The sequence below is a fragment of the Ranitomeya imitator genome, chromosome 5, assembly GCF_032444005.1.
Source record: "Ranitomeya imitator isolate aRanImi1 chromosome 5, aRanImi1.pri, whole genome shotgun sequence".
NCBI classification, from domain to species: domain Eukaryota; kingdom Metazoa; phylum Chordata; class Amphibia; order Anura; family Dendrobatidae; genus Ranitomeya; species Ranitomeya imitator.
The window spans coordinates 262075863-262094068 of NC_091286.1; the positions used below are offsets into that span (position 1 = coordinate 262075863).

General features: G+C 42.0%; 1 protein-coding gene across 25 annotated transcripts in view; it reads left to right on the plus strand.

Moving 5' to 3' along the window:
- The window catches only part of LOC138637428 (titin homolog), a 1151517-nt gene that overhangs the window by 873218 nt on the left and 260093 nt on the right, over window positions 1-18206 (plus strand). For 23 of the 25 annotated variants that reach the window (XM_069726100.1, XM_069726106.1, XM_069726124.1 and 20 more), the window contains 5 exons: window positions 5225-5263; window positions 7327-7410; window positions 9168-9299; window positions 9436-9516; window positions 15190-16386. In XM_069726100.1, coding sequence (XP_069582201.1) covers window positions 5225-5263; window positions 7327-7410; window positions 9168-9299; window positions 9436-9516; window positions 15190-16386 — 1533 coding nt within the window. The remainder of the gene's footprint in view (window positions 1-5224; window positions 5264-7326; window positions 7411-9167; window positions 9300-9435; window positions 9517-15189; window positions 16387-18206) is intronic. The other 2 variants (XM_069726111.1, XM_069726126.1) reach the window with 1 other exon arrangement.

The following is an 18206-nucleotide window of genomic DNA, read 5'->3' on the forward strand; positions in this document are numbered from 1 at the left end:
CCCCAAAGGAAAAGGCAGCCCCCCACATATAATGACTGTGAGTTAAGATGAAAAGACAAACGTAGAGATGAAATAGATTTAGCAAAGTGAGGCCCGACTTTCTGAACAGAGCGAGGATAGGAAAGGTAACTTTGCGGTCAACACAAAACCCTACAAACAACCACGCAAAGGGGGCAAAAAGACCCTCCGTACCGACTAACGGCACGGAGGTACACCCTCTGCGTCCCAGAGCTTCCAGCAAGCAAGAAAAACCAAATACGCAAGCTGGACAGAAAAAACATCAAACAAATATAACACAAGAGCAACTTAGCTATGCAGAGCAGCAGGCCACAGGAACGATCCAGGAGGAAGCAAGTCCAATACTAGAACATTGACTGGAGGCCAGGATCAAAGCACTAGGTGGAGTTAAATAGAGCAGCACCTAACGACTTCACCACATCACCTGAGGAAGGAAACTCAGAAGCCGCAGTACCACTCTCCTCCACCAACGGAAGCTCATAGAGAGAATCAGCCGAAGTACCACTTGTGACCACAGGAGGGAGCTCTGCCACAGAATTCACAACAAATAAAATTAATTTAGCAATGAGAAATGAGAGGATAAAGAGACAGGAAAAAAGAGATCCAGCTAATTAAACATGGAGGAAAAAAGAGAAGAAAAGAAGGAAAAAGTGAATAATAAAGAAGAAATTATAGAGTAGCGATAAAAGAATACAGCCTGAGAGGGAAATATGACCAAAAAGTGGATATCTCATATGCCATGTCCACGACTGTTAGACACAGGTGCCGGCTGTGCCATATAGATAGTATCTGCTGTGTGTGGGAAACTCAGCTCCTGAGCCTCATCCACGCCTGAAGACACTTTCTTAGGGTCTAAATACAACATCCTTTAAACCCTTAGCGACCGCCGATACGCCTTTTAACGGCGGCCGCTGAGGGTACTTAAACCACAGCGCCGTTAATTTTACGGCGCTGTGGAAAAAGTGAATAGCGCCCCCCAGAGTCGGATTTTCTCTGGGGTCTCGGCTGCCGGGGGTAGCCGAGACCCCAGAGAACATGATTCGGGGGGGTTTTAACCCACCCCGCATTTGCGATCGTCGGTAATTAACCGTTTACCGGCGATCGCAAAAAAAAAGCCACGATCTCTTTTTAATTTCTCTGTCCTCCAAGTGATCGCACATCGGAGGACAGAGAAAAGGGGTCCCAGGTGGCCCCCCAATACTCACCTATCTCCCCCGATGCTCCTCGTGTCTCCCGGTGGGCGCCGCCATCTTCAAAATGGTGGGCGCATGCGCAGTGCGCCCGCCGGCCGGCCCCGCGAGAATCTTTGGGGTCTCGGCTGCCGGGGGTAGCCGAGACCCCAAAGAGCATGATCGGGGTCGGTTTTACCGACCCCTGTTTTGCGATTGCCGGTAATTAACTGTTTACCGGCGACCGCAAAAAAAAAAAAAAGTAAAGTGTAATTCTCTGTCCTCTGATGTGATCGCACATCAGAGGACAGAGAAATAGGGGGATTCGGGGACCCTATCATACTCACCTGTGTCCCTGGATCCTCTTGCTGCTCCTCCTGGCCGCCGGCAGAAGAAAATGGCGGGCGCATGCGCAGTGCGCCCGCCATCTGTCTCCATCTGCTGGCCGGCAGGAGAACAGCAGTTGGGGCTAAAATTAGGGTTAGGGGTAGGGTTAGGGCTAGGGTTAGGGTTAGGGGTAGGGGTAGGGTTAGGGTTAGGGGTAGGGTTAGGGGTAGGGTTAGGGGTAGGGGTAGGGGTAGGGTTAGGGGTAGGGTTAGGGGTAGGGTTAGGGCTAGGGTTAGGGTTAGGGTTAGGGCTAGGGTTAGGGCTAGGGTTAGGGCTAGGGTTAGGGCTAGGGTTGGGGCTGAATTTAGGGTTAGGGTTGGGGCTAAATTTAGGGTTAGGCTTCTTTCACACTTACGTCGGTACGGGGCCGTCGCAATGTGTCGGCCCGACATACCGACGCACGTTGTGAAAATTGTGCACAACGTGGGCAGCAGCTGTAGTTTTTCAACGCATCCGCTGCCCAATCTATGTCCTGTGGAGGAGGGGGCGGAGTTACGGCCACGCATGCGCGGTCAGAAATGGCAGATGCGACGTACAAAAAAACATTTCATTGAACGTTTTTTTGTGCCGACGGTCCGCCAAAACACAACTGATCCAGTGCACGACGGATGCGACGTGTGGCCATCCGTCACAATCCGTCGGCAATACAAGTCTATGGGCAAAAAACGCATCCTGCGGGCACATTTGCAGGATCAGTTTCTTGTCCAAAACGACGGATTGCGACGGAATGCCAAACGACGCAAGTGTGAAAGTAGCCTTAGGGCTAGGGTTAGGGTTGGGGCTAAAGTTAGGGCTAGGGTTGGGGCTAAAGTTAGGGTTAGAGCTGGAATTAGGGTTAGGGTTTGGATTAGGGTTGGTATTAGGGTTAGGGTTGGCATTAGGGTTACGCTTGGGATTAGGGTTAGGTTTGGGATTAGGGTTAAGGTTAGGGTTGTGATTAGGGGTGTATTGGGATTAGGGTAATGTTTGAGGTTAGGGTTGAGATTAGGATTAGGGGTGTGTTGGATTTAGGGTTTTGATTAGGGTTATGGTTAGGGTTGACATTAGGGTTGTTTTGGGGTAAGGGTTGTGATTATGGTTAGGGTTAGTGATTAGGATTATGGATCAGGTTGGGATTAGGGTTAGGGGTGTTTTGGGGTTAGGGTTGGAGCTAGAATTGGGGGGTTTCCACTGTTTAGGTACATCAGGGGGTCTCCAAACACGACAGCCAATTTTGCGCTCAAAAAGTCAAATGGTGCTTCCTCCCTTCTGAGCTTTGCCGTGCGCCCAAACAGTGGGTTACCCCCACATATGGGGCATCAGCGTACTCGGGATAAATTGGACAACAACTTCTGGGGTCCAATTTCTCTTGTTACCCTTGTGAAATTAAAAACTTGGGGGCTAAAATATCTTTTTTGTGAAAGAAAAAATATTTTTTATTTTCACGACTCTGCATTCTAAACTTCTGTGAAGCACTTGGGCATTCAAAGTTCTCACCACACATCTAGATAAGTTCCTTGGGGGGTCTAGTTTCCAAAATGGGGTCACTTGTGGGGGGTTACTACAGTTTAGGTACATCAGGGGCTCTGCAATCGCAACATAATGCCCACAGACCATTCTATCAAAGTCTGCATTCCAAAAAGGCGCTCCTTCCCTTCCGAGCTCTGCCGTGCGCCCAAACAGTGGTTTACCCCCACATATGGCGCATCAGCGTACTCGGGATATATTTGACAACAACTTCTGGGGTCCAATTTCTCTTGTTACCCTTGTGAAAATAAAAACTTCAAGGCTACAATATCTTTTTTGTGAAAAAAAAATATTTTTTATTTTCATGACTCTGCATTCTAAATTTCTGTGAAGCACTTGGGCATTCAAAGTTCTCACCACACATCTAGATAAGTTCCTTGGTGGGTCTAGTTTCCAAAATGGGGTCACTTGTGGAGGGTTTCTACTGGTTAGGTACATCAGGGGCTCTGCAAACGCAACATAATACCCGCAGACCATTCTATCAAAGTCTGCATTCCAAAACGGCGCTCCTTCCTTCCGAGCTCTGCCATGCGCCCAAACAGTGGTTTACCCCCACATATGGGGTACCAGCATACTCAGGACAAATTGGACAACAACTTTTGGGGTCCAATTTCTCTTGTTACCCTTGTGAAAATAAAAACTTGGGGGCTAAAAAATCTTTTTTGTGGAAAAAAAAATATGTTTTATTTTCACGGCTCTGCATTATAAACTTCTGTGAAGCACTTGGGCATTCAAGGTTCTCACCACATATCTAGATAAGTTCCATGGGGGGTCTAGTTTCCAAAATGGGGTCACTTGTGGGGGATTTCTACTGTTTAGGCACATCAGGAGCTCTCCAAACGCGACATGGCGTCCGATCTCAATTCCAGCCAATTCTACATTGAAAAAGTAAAACGGCACTCTTTCTCTTCCAAGCTCTGCGGTGCGCCCAAACAGTGGTTTACCCCCACATATTGGGTATCAACGTACTCAGGAGAAATTGCACAATAACTTTAGTGGTCTAATTTCTCCTGTTACCCTTGTGAAAATAAAAATTTGTGGGCAAAAAGATCATTTTTGTAGCAAAAATGCGATTTTTTTTTTCACGGCTCTACATTATAAACTTCTGTGAAGCACATGGGGGTTCAAAGTGCTCACCACACATCTAGATATGTTCCTTAAGGCGTCTAGTTTCCAAAATGGTGTCACTTGTGGGGAGTTTCCACTGTTTAGGCACATCAGGGGCTCTCTAAACGTGACATGGCGTCCAATCTCAATTCCAGCCAATTCTGCATTGAAAAAGTCAAACGGCGCTCCTTCACTTCTAAGTTCTGCGGTGCGCCCAAAAAGTGGTTTACCCCCACATATGGGGTATTGGCGTATTCAGGAGAAATTTCATAACAAAATTAATGGTTACATTTCTGTTTTTACACTTGTGAAAATAAAAAAAATGGTTCTGAATTAAGATGTTTGCAAAAAAAAGTTAAATGTTCATTTTTTCCTTCCACATTGTTTCAGTTCCTGTGAAGCACGTAAAGGGTTAATAATCTTCTTGAATGTGGTTTTGAGAACCTTGAGGGGTGTAGTGTTTTAGAATGGTGTCACACTTCATTATTTTCTATTATATAGACCCCTCAAAATGACTTCAAATGTGATGTGGTCCCTAAAAAAAAATGGTGTTGTAAAAATGAGAAATTGCTGGTAAACTTTTAACCCTTATAACTCCCTAACAAAAAAAAAATTTGTTTCCAAAATTGTGCTGATGTAAAGTAGACATGTGGGAAATGTTATTTATTAACTATTTTAATGACATATCTCTCTGATTTAAGGGCATAAAAATACAAAGTTTGAAAATTGCAAAATTTTAAAAATTTTCGCCATATTTCCGTTTTTTTTTCATAAATAATCGCAAGTAATATCGAAGAAATGTTACCACTAACATGAAGTACAATATGTCACGAAAAAACAATCTCAGAATCAGCGGGATCCGTTGAAGCGTTCCAGAGTTATAACCTCATAACAGTGGTCAGAATTGCAAAAATTGGCCTGGTCATTAAGTACCAAATTGGCTCTGTCACTAAGGGGTTAACATAACATTTTGCCTTGCATTTGCATAAGTACCAACATGTAGCATAGATGAGAATTTACCTGTAATTACTTTGCAGACATCCCAGTGAAAAAACCTGAGCCAGAACCTAAGAAAGGTAAACACCAGTATTATCGAATGTGCCTTATGATTTGCAATATATTATATATATTATACTTGTTTTTATTATGTATACCCCTCCTTACATGTAAAGTGCCATGGAATAAATGGTGCTATAACAATAAATAATAATAATAATAATAATAATAATAATAATACATTTACGACTACTACTAATAGCAGTGCCAATATATGCTGTATAATATAGTTTAAATTATCTTAGTTGACCTAAAATTAATTTTTAATTGGAAATTTTCTCCAATTTTAAGAAACTTGAATCTAATGGAAGCATAAAATAGAGCCTAGGGCAATGATTAATCTCAGTGCTTACTCTAGAAATGTGTCATAAAACACTTTGAAAATGTAAATCTCAGATTCTTTTGCACAATGCGATGCTGCGTGACAAGTGTTAGGGGTCGAGTTCCCGCTTCTGCACAGGGGGAATCTCGAGCCACCTCCGCTGCGGTTTCCCATTCTGGTCCAGCCGCAGTGGAGCCTGCTCAGCAAAGACATCGGTCCCAGCGTCTTGCTCATTCTCACTCTGTTCTGAGAGTTACTGCTGCTTCTCCAGTCTCTGCCATTAAAGTCAGTGCTGGTCAGCAGCGAGCGGACTTCTCTGGGACTAAGTCCTTGTCTGCACGTACTGAGCATGCCCAGGGTAAGATCTCCCGTTGGAGATCGAGGGTCATGTGCTCAGGCTCTGCAGCACATTCCATTGGTCCTCTTGGCAGGTCTTGGAAGGGCAAAGGTACTGTGGCCACTTCCTGTGCTGCTGCTATATAAACTGCGCATGACCGCACGGCCATGCGCTAGTATTGTCTTACAATTGCTAATGTGTGTATGTTGTGAGTGCAAGTCGTCCTTGGATACCCCTACCCTATTGAATGTCTGTTCGCGGAAGGAGTATGGCTGCTATCTAGCGCCCGACTTATCCTACAGCACTAATCACACATTACAGCGTCCAGTTGCTGTGACCGCCAGTACGGCGCCGTGCACTTCCTCTGTGCTATCCTTACCCAAGCCTGGGTGGTTAGTGGCGTTCGTCAGTGCGGCACTGCATGCACTCTTGTGCCTTAATATTGTTGTTCAGTTTCCTTACACACCCAGTTGCGGTGTTGTGCCAGCAGGGGTCTAATCGGACTTCAATCCTAGTTGGGGTTGAGTTCGCTGACTACCTGCTCGCGCTTTAGGTGCGGTACCGCGGTCCTGTGACTTAACAGGATTGCTTCTTTCACGCTGGGTGAGGTTAACCCACGCGTGTATACTTTAGTGTACCGCCATATAGTCTGCAAATTGCTAGCAGCAGGTTTTCACCTGCACGGTGGACCCCGGACTGCGAACGCATCTTTATCATCTGTCTTGGTGCGTTCCGCCAGTCCTAACAACAAGTTTATAGCTTTTAGCATTTTTACGTTTTGCCATCTTCACGAAAATGGATGGAATTAGGGTGGAATAGGGGTGCTACAAGGCGTGGAAATGCCCGTATGCTTAAATTGTTATGAATTGTGGCGTACCTTATTCCAGTTACTGGTAAAATGATCATGCATTTTGTACTCCACCAGTCCTCCTCATCGAGAAGGTGTGAACCACACCAGTCTTGATGAATCAGGGTCTGAAGCTCTGACTCTTGTGCCAGGTCACTTACTGGCCTTCTTTTTGTAATTTTCAGAAAATCACTGTTTTATCTGCTGCAGCTCTGCTCATCCTCTTAAAGAGTTGTTTCTAACCTTGCTTTTAAGATTGCTTTCTGCCTACACTATGACAAACTGACAATCATTTTTTGGGTGGCAGGGATAACTGGAGCTCATGAATGTTGAGGACCGTACAGCAGGGTTTCATAAATGAAAGTTATAGCACATAATGAAATGTTTTATCAATACTACAGAAAGAATCTCAGTAATTGAGTTAACTCTAGAGTCAGGGTTTCTGCCCTTACATCTTGCTGAGCTCAGATGAAGAAGCAACATTTTTTTATACTTTCCCTTTAAATTCAATTTTATCTTGAAAACTTACAATAACTACTAAATATGATAGTTTGTCTATTCACTTATTACTTTACAGAGATCTTAGTGAAAAAACATGAAAAGCCAGCAGAACCCAAGAAAAAACATGAAGAGCCTGAACCTGAGAAAGAAGCAAAGAAAGGTATTACCAATAAGATGATTTATAATGGCATATCATTAAAAATCAATTGATCTGACAATATCTAACATTTTTTCTTCTATAACATTATTCATTTTAAACCTATATACTAAAACATAGTATTAAAGAAGTAGTCCACTTTCAGGAAAGAAGGCCCCATAGTGCCTAAAATAAAAAGATCAGAATGTATTTAACCTCGGATCCAATAGCAGCTCTGTACTGCTGTTCTGTCCTGGTATTTTGGCTGAGCTTTAAAGTTACAATAGCAATGTGCATCACTGCTCTAGCCAGTTAATGAGTTCAGCATTTGTGCAGAGGTTGAAGGCATGGGACACTGAGCTCAGTGATTGGCTAGAGGGGTGCTTTGTGCTGTCGACATGATATCACTACTCTAGGGAGTTACTGAGCTCAGCGGTTGTGCAGAGGTTGAAGGCATGCAACACTGAGCTCAGTGATTGGCTAGAGAGGTGCTTTGTGCTGTTTACATGATATCACTACTTTAACCAGTCACTGAGCTCAGCGGTTGTGCAGAGGTTGACGGCATGTGACCCTGAGCTCAGTGACTAGCTAGAGTATTGATGTGTGCTGTTAAGGTGACATGTCTACTGCAGACAAAATACTAGGACCAAAGCAATGGCTTTGGATGCAAGGAGGAGAAGCATCTGTTGAGCTAACTATTTTAAGCATTTTACACAATTTGGGGTCCACTTTCCTGAAAGTGGAAAGTCTTTTTAACCAAATGTACTTTTTAGACACACCAAAAATATGCAGAATCCAAAAGAAAACATGAAGAGTTAGCAAAACCTAAGAAGGGTAAACAACCTAAATATTTTGGGATAAAATTAATGATTACAAGTTATCGTATCTTATCTAAAATGTGTTCTTTACATATTTTACTTTTGAAATCTATATGTATATCAAATTGCAATGTATATGAAATATAATTGTATAATTGCTTTGCAGCTATCCCACTAAAAAAACAGGAAGAATCAACAGAACTGAAGAAAAAACATGAGGCAGCAGAACTTAGGAAGGGTCAAAATCAATACCAATATAATTTAGAATAACCTATGACTGCAAGTCCTAAAATTTGACTGCATCTAAAATTGATTCCTAATTGACATTTTACCTTATAAGATTATAAACTTTAGTGTAATACCTATGTGCACAGATGTATTACTTGAAGAGATCCTAAAAACATTGTCAACAGCACCAAAGAAAAAAACATGAAATGGCAACATAACTGAAGAAATGTAACTGCCTATAATAATAATAATACCTGGCCTAATCTATGGTTATAATTCAACTAAACGAATTTGTCCACTACTTTTAAATTGATGTCCTATCCTTAGGATAGGCCACCAATGTCAAATCAGCTGGGGTCTGACACTCGGCTCCCCTGCCGATCAGCTGTTATCCGTGGCGGGGCGGCCACCAGAACTACTCACTTGCTGAGCTTGATTTCAATAGGAGGCGATTGTGTATTTCTCTGCGGTGGCCACTAGAAGTAGATGGAACAACTCGACAAGTGAGTACTTAGGTCCGACAGAGGCAACCGTCGACATCGATTAATAGCTAATTGGCTGTTGGACCCCAGCAGATCTGACATTGATGATCTATCCTAAGGATAGGTTATTAATGTAAAATTAGGAGACAACCTCTTTAAATTATGTGAATTCAATTAGCATTTTTTGTTAAATGATATTTTTCCAGTAAATATGCAACCCAATATGTTATCTTTATACCATTTTCCTTTTAAGAAATCGCAACAAAAGAACATATATTGACAGAACCTAAGAAAAAACATGAAAAGGCCACAGAACCCAAGAAAACACACGAAGAGCAAAAAGATACTAAGAAAAAACATGACAAACCAGCAGAGCCTAAGAAAGGTAAACCAATGACAATAAATTATCTCACATTTCATTGCACGTTTCATTGTTTTATCTAACCTAAAATGTGTCCTTCTACAGCCATATGTAATAAAAATATAACATTGATGTTAATTTACTTATAATTCCTATGTAGAAATTCCAGTAAAAGTATCAGTTGAAATTAAAGAAACCAAGAAAAAACAGGAGAAACAGGAGCCAGCAGAACCTAAGAAAGGTAAGTTATATTGGTAGCAAGTTCAATTATGGGACTTGACTAAGTAATTGCTTTTAAATATCAATATAAAATTGCAAACCACGCTAAGGTGTACCATGGAATGTCATCAAACAAATGACACAAAAATCCTGAAGGTGTGGGGATGTATATCTTATCTAAGTTTGATAAAGGTACAACTAGTAAAAATATCTCTAATACGTTCATTGTTCTGATAATCCAATTTCCAATAAGGTCAGGGAGAGAAGATATTATCACTGTAACGGGGCGAGGGGCAGTGGCCATGGGCAAGTTATTGTTCCACCCCCCATCACGCTACATGGAAATGCAAGTCCTCGCTGGGTGTGGACTTTGTCTACGAGGCCTTTGCTTAGCTTATTATTATTATTATTATTTATTGTTATAGCGCCATTTATTCCATAGCGCTTTACATGTGAGGAGGGGTATACATAATAACAGCAAAAGCTTCTCTACTTGCCGATGCCTAGGAACTACCACATGGAGCACTCTCTTTGTCTCACGTTCCCTGCTCCAATTCATCCCATTATCTTTGGCTTTGGCTTGCGAATTCGGGATCATCTTGTTAGGTCTTCTGCCCCTGATCCTGTCTCCAGAGAATCACTCATTTGATCACTTTCCCTCGCCATTACGTTAGATCATGCTATCTTTTAAGTCGGTCGCCTCTCACTTCAGGGGCCTCCACTTTATTCGGCTCTGCTCACTGGTCAGACGTTATCTGCTTCTGTTACATGTTGGGCCCTATCTGCCTTTCTGATAGGAAGCTGACTCAGTCCCTTTGCTTCAGCCCCTCCCGCTCTGGGCTAATCCTAATCATTAACTCCTTCTTTCCCTACTGCTGGGCAGCATACAATGCTATCACTAATAACATGTCACTAAACTCTTCATGCATTTAAATATATTACAACGTGTGCCTTCGGGTGGAAGATGGGAAAAATTTCCATCTCCTTATAGCCCGTTAGCTGTCAGCTTCCATGAATGTGGATAATAGGTGTATGTAGTCTCTGGATCGGATAAACAACTCTGGAGATTGGGTAGTTATTTGTAATTAAAGTCTATAACAGAAAGCAGATATATATTTAAATTTAATACCTTAAAATCAGCAGAATTAAGGTATCACCTATGTTCCCTACCCACTCTGTGGATCACAATAAATTATGTCAAGCATTCACCTGTACTGGAAGTCTGTTGTCTTGGAGTTGTCTGCCCTGTTCTTGAAACTGATCCTCCAATCTCTTACTAGCTCCTGCAGCCCACAACTCAAAAATTTGACCAGAATCCATCGATCCTTCAACCCTGAATCTACTAAAATGTCATCATTAACTCTCAACTTGACTATTACAATATTCTGCTTTGTGCAGCCTTCCTGCTAACACATTTGCACCTCTATATTCTTTCCTTAAAGAGAACCTATTACTAAATTTGGTATTATTTAATTTAAAAGCAGATGTAATAATAACATTAATAATTTTACAAAAAAATTATGAACAAGGCATATTCCAAGTTGGAGAAAAACTCTTCTTCATGGCACAAGCCTTTGATTCAAATGAGCCGACTTCTTAATCATCTCCGGGGGAATTCCAAAGCTCTTCTGTTTGGCTTGCATCAATTTTGTGAGCAGCAGTCTGCAGGACTGCGCCCTGTAACTTATATTGGATGAGCTCAGCTAGGAATGTAGTGCTACTCCAGATATAGAGCAAGATCACTGGACTGCTGTATACAGTAGTAAATATCCTGCAGTGAGTCAGCAATAACCCAAAGATCCTGCTCTGCTCTGCTGAGAAGGCACATGCAGCTCCGTGTCTCCTGAAGACCTGTAGCCACTAGCTCCATAAATTACCATGCGGTGATCTGGAGCACTGCCTTTGCGTTTTCTCATTCCTTTTACCTTTCCTGCAGTAGAGCCCTGCTTGATGACCTTGCTGTGGACAGCCTATTTACACCTTGCACACACAATCAGCACTAAAATTAGTTACAATATTTTGAAGAATCATTCTGCCTGCCAAATTTCTGATTGCGCCCCTCACCCGCTGTCACGGGAAGCAGAGGGGAAAAGAAAGAAATGAGGGCAACAGAAAATATTGAAAGAAAATATGTGCCAGACAACAGGTGTTTATTTCCAGTACATGTACATATATGGGCAGTATATGTGTAATTGTGTGTGTGTGTATCTAGATGTGTAAAGTGCATGCGGAGCGCCCGCCAGGGCTGTGGGGTTCTTGGTACGGGGCAGGTTCTAAAGGGATGTGTCACGGCCGCAGTGGCCCAGTCCATGGCCCTGGGCATCCAATAAAAGGGGATGAATGGAAGTGGAAATAAAGTCTAATTTAGGAGTGTTCATGACGCCACCTGTGGTACTTGGCCAGGGATGGCCGACGCTGCTTAAAAGGATCCGCTGGGGCCGATGGTGATGCAGCTTAGATGGTTTTGCTCCCCACAGGTGGAGCGGAGGCCCCAGGGATACCAGGACAGTCTAAGAGGGGTTGCAAATGATGAGGTGCAGGAAAGAATTGGAGGACACAGGGTTGCAGTCTCTTTACCTTTTACTGGTGGAATTGCAGTCCAGGAAACAGATTACAGGTGATCTTTAAATCCGGGCAGCCTGGCAGCGGTTCAGAATCCCCCTAGCCAGGTGGGGTTGGAAGCCTTCCTTTCTGCTCTGAATTCTCTGTCCCTTGCTGCCTGAGGCTTCACACAAGGTCCTCTCTCAATCTGCCCTTTTAGGTGGACACTACCGGCATGGCAGACAGCTTGAGCCTTTTTACAGGTGTCCCTCTCTTGTGGTAATTCTGGGCTCTAATCTGCTGCTGTGCCTTCGGGTGTCAGTGGTGGCCAGGAGACCTGCAATCTCCTGCCCTCTGGCTTCTGCTGTGGGGCAAACAGTTCCCACACAACCTCGGATGCCGGTGTCTGGTTTCTTGCGCTCAATCCTGGGAGGGAGCTCAATCACAGCTCCACTCCCAGTTCTCCTCTCCTAACATGCTTCCTCTTCCTCAGACTAGCTCTGACTGATTAACTCCTCCAGACCAGAACTTATAGGAAAGCTACCCTGAAACTGGGTCTAGAGCTCCCCTTTCTGGCCTGGAGTTAGGAAAGTCTTGTTGCTAGTGTTACCTGCTAAGGGAATTCTTTCTCACTTCCAGGCATGACATCACCCTCCCTGGGAGGCAGGCAATACCACTGTGGCATCTGGATTCCTGGGGGTGCCACACATGCATGAGTGTATTGTGCATTGGGTATGCAGTGGATGTATATACTGTCTATGTATGTATGCAGTGAGTGTATATACTATGTACTGTATTGTGTGTGTGTGTATATATATATATATATATATATATATATATAAATATTCAAACACGGCCCACGTAGTATATAGAACAGCCATGTATTATATAGCACAGACATTTAGTATACAGCACAGCCCCCCTCCCCCCAAGAATGGCCCCATAGTCCAGTCCAGCACTCACTGTTATAGTTTAAAAAAAAACACTCCTCACCTCTCATTGTGCCTGCGCTGCTCCCTGCTCTGGTCTCGGCTGCTGCATCATTTGCTTTGAATTTTACCGGCAGACGCTGGTATAGTTCAATGCAGCAGGGGAGTCGGCACTGGTGGCTGGCGGGCCCCCCTGCCTCACAGGGGCCCCATAGCAGCTGCGTGATGTGTCACTAGCTGAGGGCCCTTGGGGAGTGAGGCCCTAGGCACTGGCAGCTGCCTGCCCCTTACGCCGGCCCTGAATGGGCCTCCCTGTCTCACCAGGGCCCCAGCGCTTGCCCAGGTACGCCGGGTGCTGACACCGGCCCTGCTTACACCTATGTACATGATATATTCAGGATTACTGTGCCATTTGTTTGATGTTGGAACTGTAAGGTGCATTTGCAGTGGTATGGTGCACTTTTGTGTGGTTTGCAATTTGATAATGATTTTCTCATTTTGATTACTAGCAAGCTTTAGCAGATAGCTTGCTGCTCATTGCAGCTGTATGTTCCTAAGGGTGGAAGCAACAGTAATTTTTTTGGATAGACAGATAGAGAGATATATAGATAGATAGATATAATGATTTTGCAAGTTTTCCTACCTACAAAGAATAGAGAGGTCCATAATTTTTATGGTGGGTGCACTTCAACTGAGAGAGACAGAATCTTATAACAGAAAAAAAAACAGAAGATCACATTGCATGATTTTTAAATAATTAAATTGCATTTTATTGCATGAAATAAGTATTTGATCACCTAACAACCAGCAAGAATTATGGCTCGAACAGACCTATTAGTTTTTCTTTAAACCCTCCTACTATGCACTCATTACCTGTATTAATTGCACCTGTTTGAACTTGTTACCTGTATAAAAGACACCTGTCCACACATCAATCAATGAGACTCCAACCTCTCCACTATAACCAAGACCAAAAAGCTGTCTAAACACACCATGGACAAAATTGTGGACATGCACAAGGCTGGGATGGGCTACAGGACAATAGACAAACAGTTTAAAGAGAAGCCAGCAACTGTTGGCACAATATTTAGAAAATGGAAGAAACACAAGATGACTGTCAATTTTCCTTGTTTTGGGGTTCCATGCAAGATCTCGCCTCGTGGGGTAAGGATGGTTCTGAGAAAGGTCAGGAATCAGCCCAGAACTACATAGGAGGAGCTAATTAATGACCTGATGAGAGCTGGAACCACAGTCTCAAACATTACCGTTAGTAGCACACTACACCTTCATAAATTAAAACCTTGTGGGGGACACAAAGTCCCCCTGCTCGTGCCAAAACATGTCCATGCCCGTTTGAAGTTCGCCAGTGACCAGCTGGATGATCCATAGGAGGCATGGGAAAAGTTCATGTGGTCATATGAGACCAAAATAGAACTTTTTGGGAACTCCACTCACCTTGTTTGGAGGAAGAAAAGGATGAGAACAACCCCAAGAACACTATCCCAACCATGAAGCATGAGGGAAACATCATTGGGGTGCTTTTCTACATAGGGGATAGGATGACTGCACCATATTGAATGAAGAATGGATGGAGTCATGTATCCTTAGATTTTGGCCAACAACCTCCTTCCCTTAGTAGGAGCATTGAAGATGGGTCATGGCAGGGTCTTCCAGCATGACAATGACCCAAAGCACACAGAGGGCAACTAAGGAGTGGCTCTGGAATGAGCACTTCAAGGTTCTGGAGTGACCTAGCCAGTCTCTAGACCTGAACCCAATAGAAAATCTTTAAAGGGAGCTGAAACTCAATGTTGCCCAGAGACAGCCTTGAAACCTGAAAGATCTGGAGAAGGTCTATATGGAGGACTGGGCCAAAATCCCTGCTGCAGTGTGTGCAAACTTATTCAAGAACTATAGGAAATGTCTGACGTCTGTAATAGCAAACAAAGGTTTCCTTACCTTTACCAAATATTAAATTCTGTTTCTCTATTATATCAAATACTTATTTCAGGCAAAAAATGCAAATTAAATATGCAAAAATCTCACAGTTGAAATGTACCTATGATAAAAATTACAGACCTCTCCATTCTTTGTAGGCGGGAAAACGTGCCAAATCGTCAGTGTATCAAATACTTATCTTCCCCACTGTATATTTCCCTTTAAATATAATTTTACTTGTAAGCTCGTATTCCAAAATGGAATGTTGATACAAATTCCTTTACCAGACACCCCAATGAAAGAACATAAGCCAACAGAACCCAAGAAAAAACTTGAGGAACCAATAGTTCCAAAGAAGAAACATGAAGAAAAAGTAGAACCCAAGAAAAAGCATGAGGAGTCAACAGAACTTAAGAAAAAACATGCAGCGCCACCAGAACCCAAGAAGGCACAAAAAGAGCCAAAGGAACCGAAGAAAAAACTTGAACAGCCAACTCAACTCAAGTTAAAACATGAAGAAGTAACAAAACTGAAGATAAAGTATGAAATTCCCACAGAACCCAAAGAAAAACATGAAGAGAAATCAGAGCCCACAAAAAAACATGAAAAGTCAAAAGAACCCAAGGAAAAACACGACGAGCCAAAAGAACTTGTGATAAAACAAGAAAAGCCAAAAGAAGTTACAAAAAAGCATGACGAGCCAACAAAATCCAATAAAAAACATGAAGACAAAGCAAAGCCCAAGAAAAAACCTGAAGAGCCAACACAACCAAAGGAAATACATGACCAAAAAGCAAAGCCCAAGGAAAAACATGAAGAGCCAACGGAACCTAGGAAAAAGGTTGACAAGCCAATGGAATCCACAAAACAGCTTAAAAAGATACGAGAATCTAAAATAAAGCATGAAGAGCCAAGAGAACTCAAGAAAAAAGACGAAGAGCCAACAAAATCTCAGAAAAAGCTTGAAGAGATAATAGGACCAAAGAAAAAACACCATGAGCTTACAGAACCCAAAAAAGCATATGATGATCCAATAAAACCCATGAAAAAACATGATGAGCCCAGAGAACCTAAGAGAAAACTTGATGATGAGCTAAAAGAACATGATGAGCTAAAAGAACCTAAGAAAAAACATGAAGAGTCAGCAGAACTGAAGAAGATACATAAAGTGCCAACAGAAGCCAAGAAAAAGCAGAAAGATCGAACACAACCCCAGATTAAACATGAAAAGTTGACAGGACCCATGAAAAAAGATGTAGAGCTACATGAACCCAAGATAAAACATAAGGAGACAACAGAACCAATGAAAAAAATTGAAAAATCAACAGGGCCACAAAAATTACATAACGAATCAGGGGAACTAAAGAGAAAAGATGAGACAGAACTTAAGGAAAAGCATGAGAAGCCAATAGAGATCAAGAGAAAATATGAAGAAAAATCAGAACTGAAAAAGGAAGACAATTTGATAGTTGAACTAAAAAAAGGTAATATATTATATCAACTGACATAAGGTCAAATTAGATTGATACAGTAAATGAATAACTAAAAATTTGATGAAAATGTGCTTATTGTTTCATGGTTCAGGTTCTAGTACTGTTCTGGCACCCAAACCAAACTTTTTTTTAACTGTTCGGCCAAAGCGGCGATGTCTACTGTTGTCCAATCATGATGCAGGTCAATAGCAGACACTGGAGAATTTTTGACTATTAACCGCTCATAGTTCTAGTGACAGACAGTGATTGTTTCTTATTTCTTCCATGTCCAGACACTGTAGCTAATGTTGATATAACTTTGAACTTGGAGTTTTATCTCTAGGAAAATCCTATGCCTTTGTTATTTATTTTGTATCCCTTTCCTTGTTTGTGTAATGTGATGATCTCTTCTTTTCACTTTTTTGTGCTACTCTCTTGACAATCCAACTATAATTGTGAACTGGAGGCTATTTTCTAAAAAGAATTGGTAAATTCTTCAGAAGCTGGTGCTTGATTACGCATTTTGTTTGTAGCAGGTCATAACAACCAAAGGATGCTTCACTAATTATAAAAAGCTTACCAAGAAGGTGTTGAATAATTCTGATACTGTCATCTGAGACAGAGTCATTAAAACTGACATTTGGGCTCAATTTGGAGAACTCATAAGTAAAATTAGATGTGTCCAGTATATAGTCATAATGATGGTCTTTTATGAAGCCCAGCAATAGCATGGCTTTACAGAAGTATCAACAGAGAAGCAAAGGAGGCCTTCGGCAGACCTCCGGACACCATGACAATCCATCATCACCCTACAATTACATCAGGAGTTGATGCCTGGCTTGATCGTGAAGCTTGAATGTTGCTGTCAGTGATTTACAGTTGCATTCAACAAGTTAAAAGCAAAAATCTCAATTCAAAATCGAGTTTCCAAATTGCAAAATTGCAACTTTAATCTTGGTCCTTCACGTGAGGGTAAAAATAGAAGTTACAGAAGTCTTCAGCATGCCCTCGGATGCTATAGCAACACAATGATTCCCAGCAATTGCATTGTGGTCAGCTGATGGAACTGGCGCACACATGCACCTACAATTAAATAATTTAAATGATACTATCTGAGTGTAACACTGGCATGTAGATGGTATAATTACAGCAATTGGGAAAGGTTCCAGTCACTGCTGTTATTGGCAGATGCCAACTATGTAAGAAAGTTAACATCTGCTTGGCATGGTGCGGGCTCAGCTCCTTAACTTACTCCATACATGGTGCACTGTTACATCTTATGTCTGGAACGGGTTAAGTTGCTTTTTGACATAGTAGTGTAACTTTATTATTATTTATAGCGTCTGATTAACAGAGCATAGAACAATGCAACACTTCAATATCATCAGCATAGAACATATAAAATTCATCATCGTAATCAAGAATTATGTAAAAATAAAGCTAAAATGTATGTGTGGATAGATCCTTAAAAATGTCTTATAAAAAAAATCACAAATAACAAAATATGAAGAGACGGTTGAAAACAATATGAAAAAAGCTGCATTCCCAGCCATGTCAGGTCGTCTTGAAATGTGACTACTGCAGCCAATAATTGCAACAATTGAATTGAACGGTCACATGACAGCAGTCCACATTATCACACCAAATGGGTAAAGACCAGCAAGGGACCTAATACTTGTATGCTCAAACATGGAAATGGTAGGATATTGGTTAGGTAAGTGTTGCTCCTTTTGTTATTTTACACTATTATCAGCTATTTGTACACTATTTCATAGGACTAGAAAACCCTTCAGTAATAGTACAAAACCAGATATATTTGAACTTATAATTGA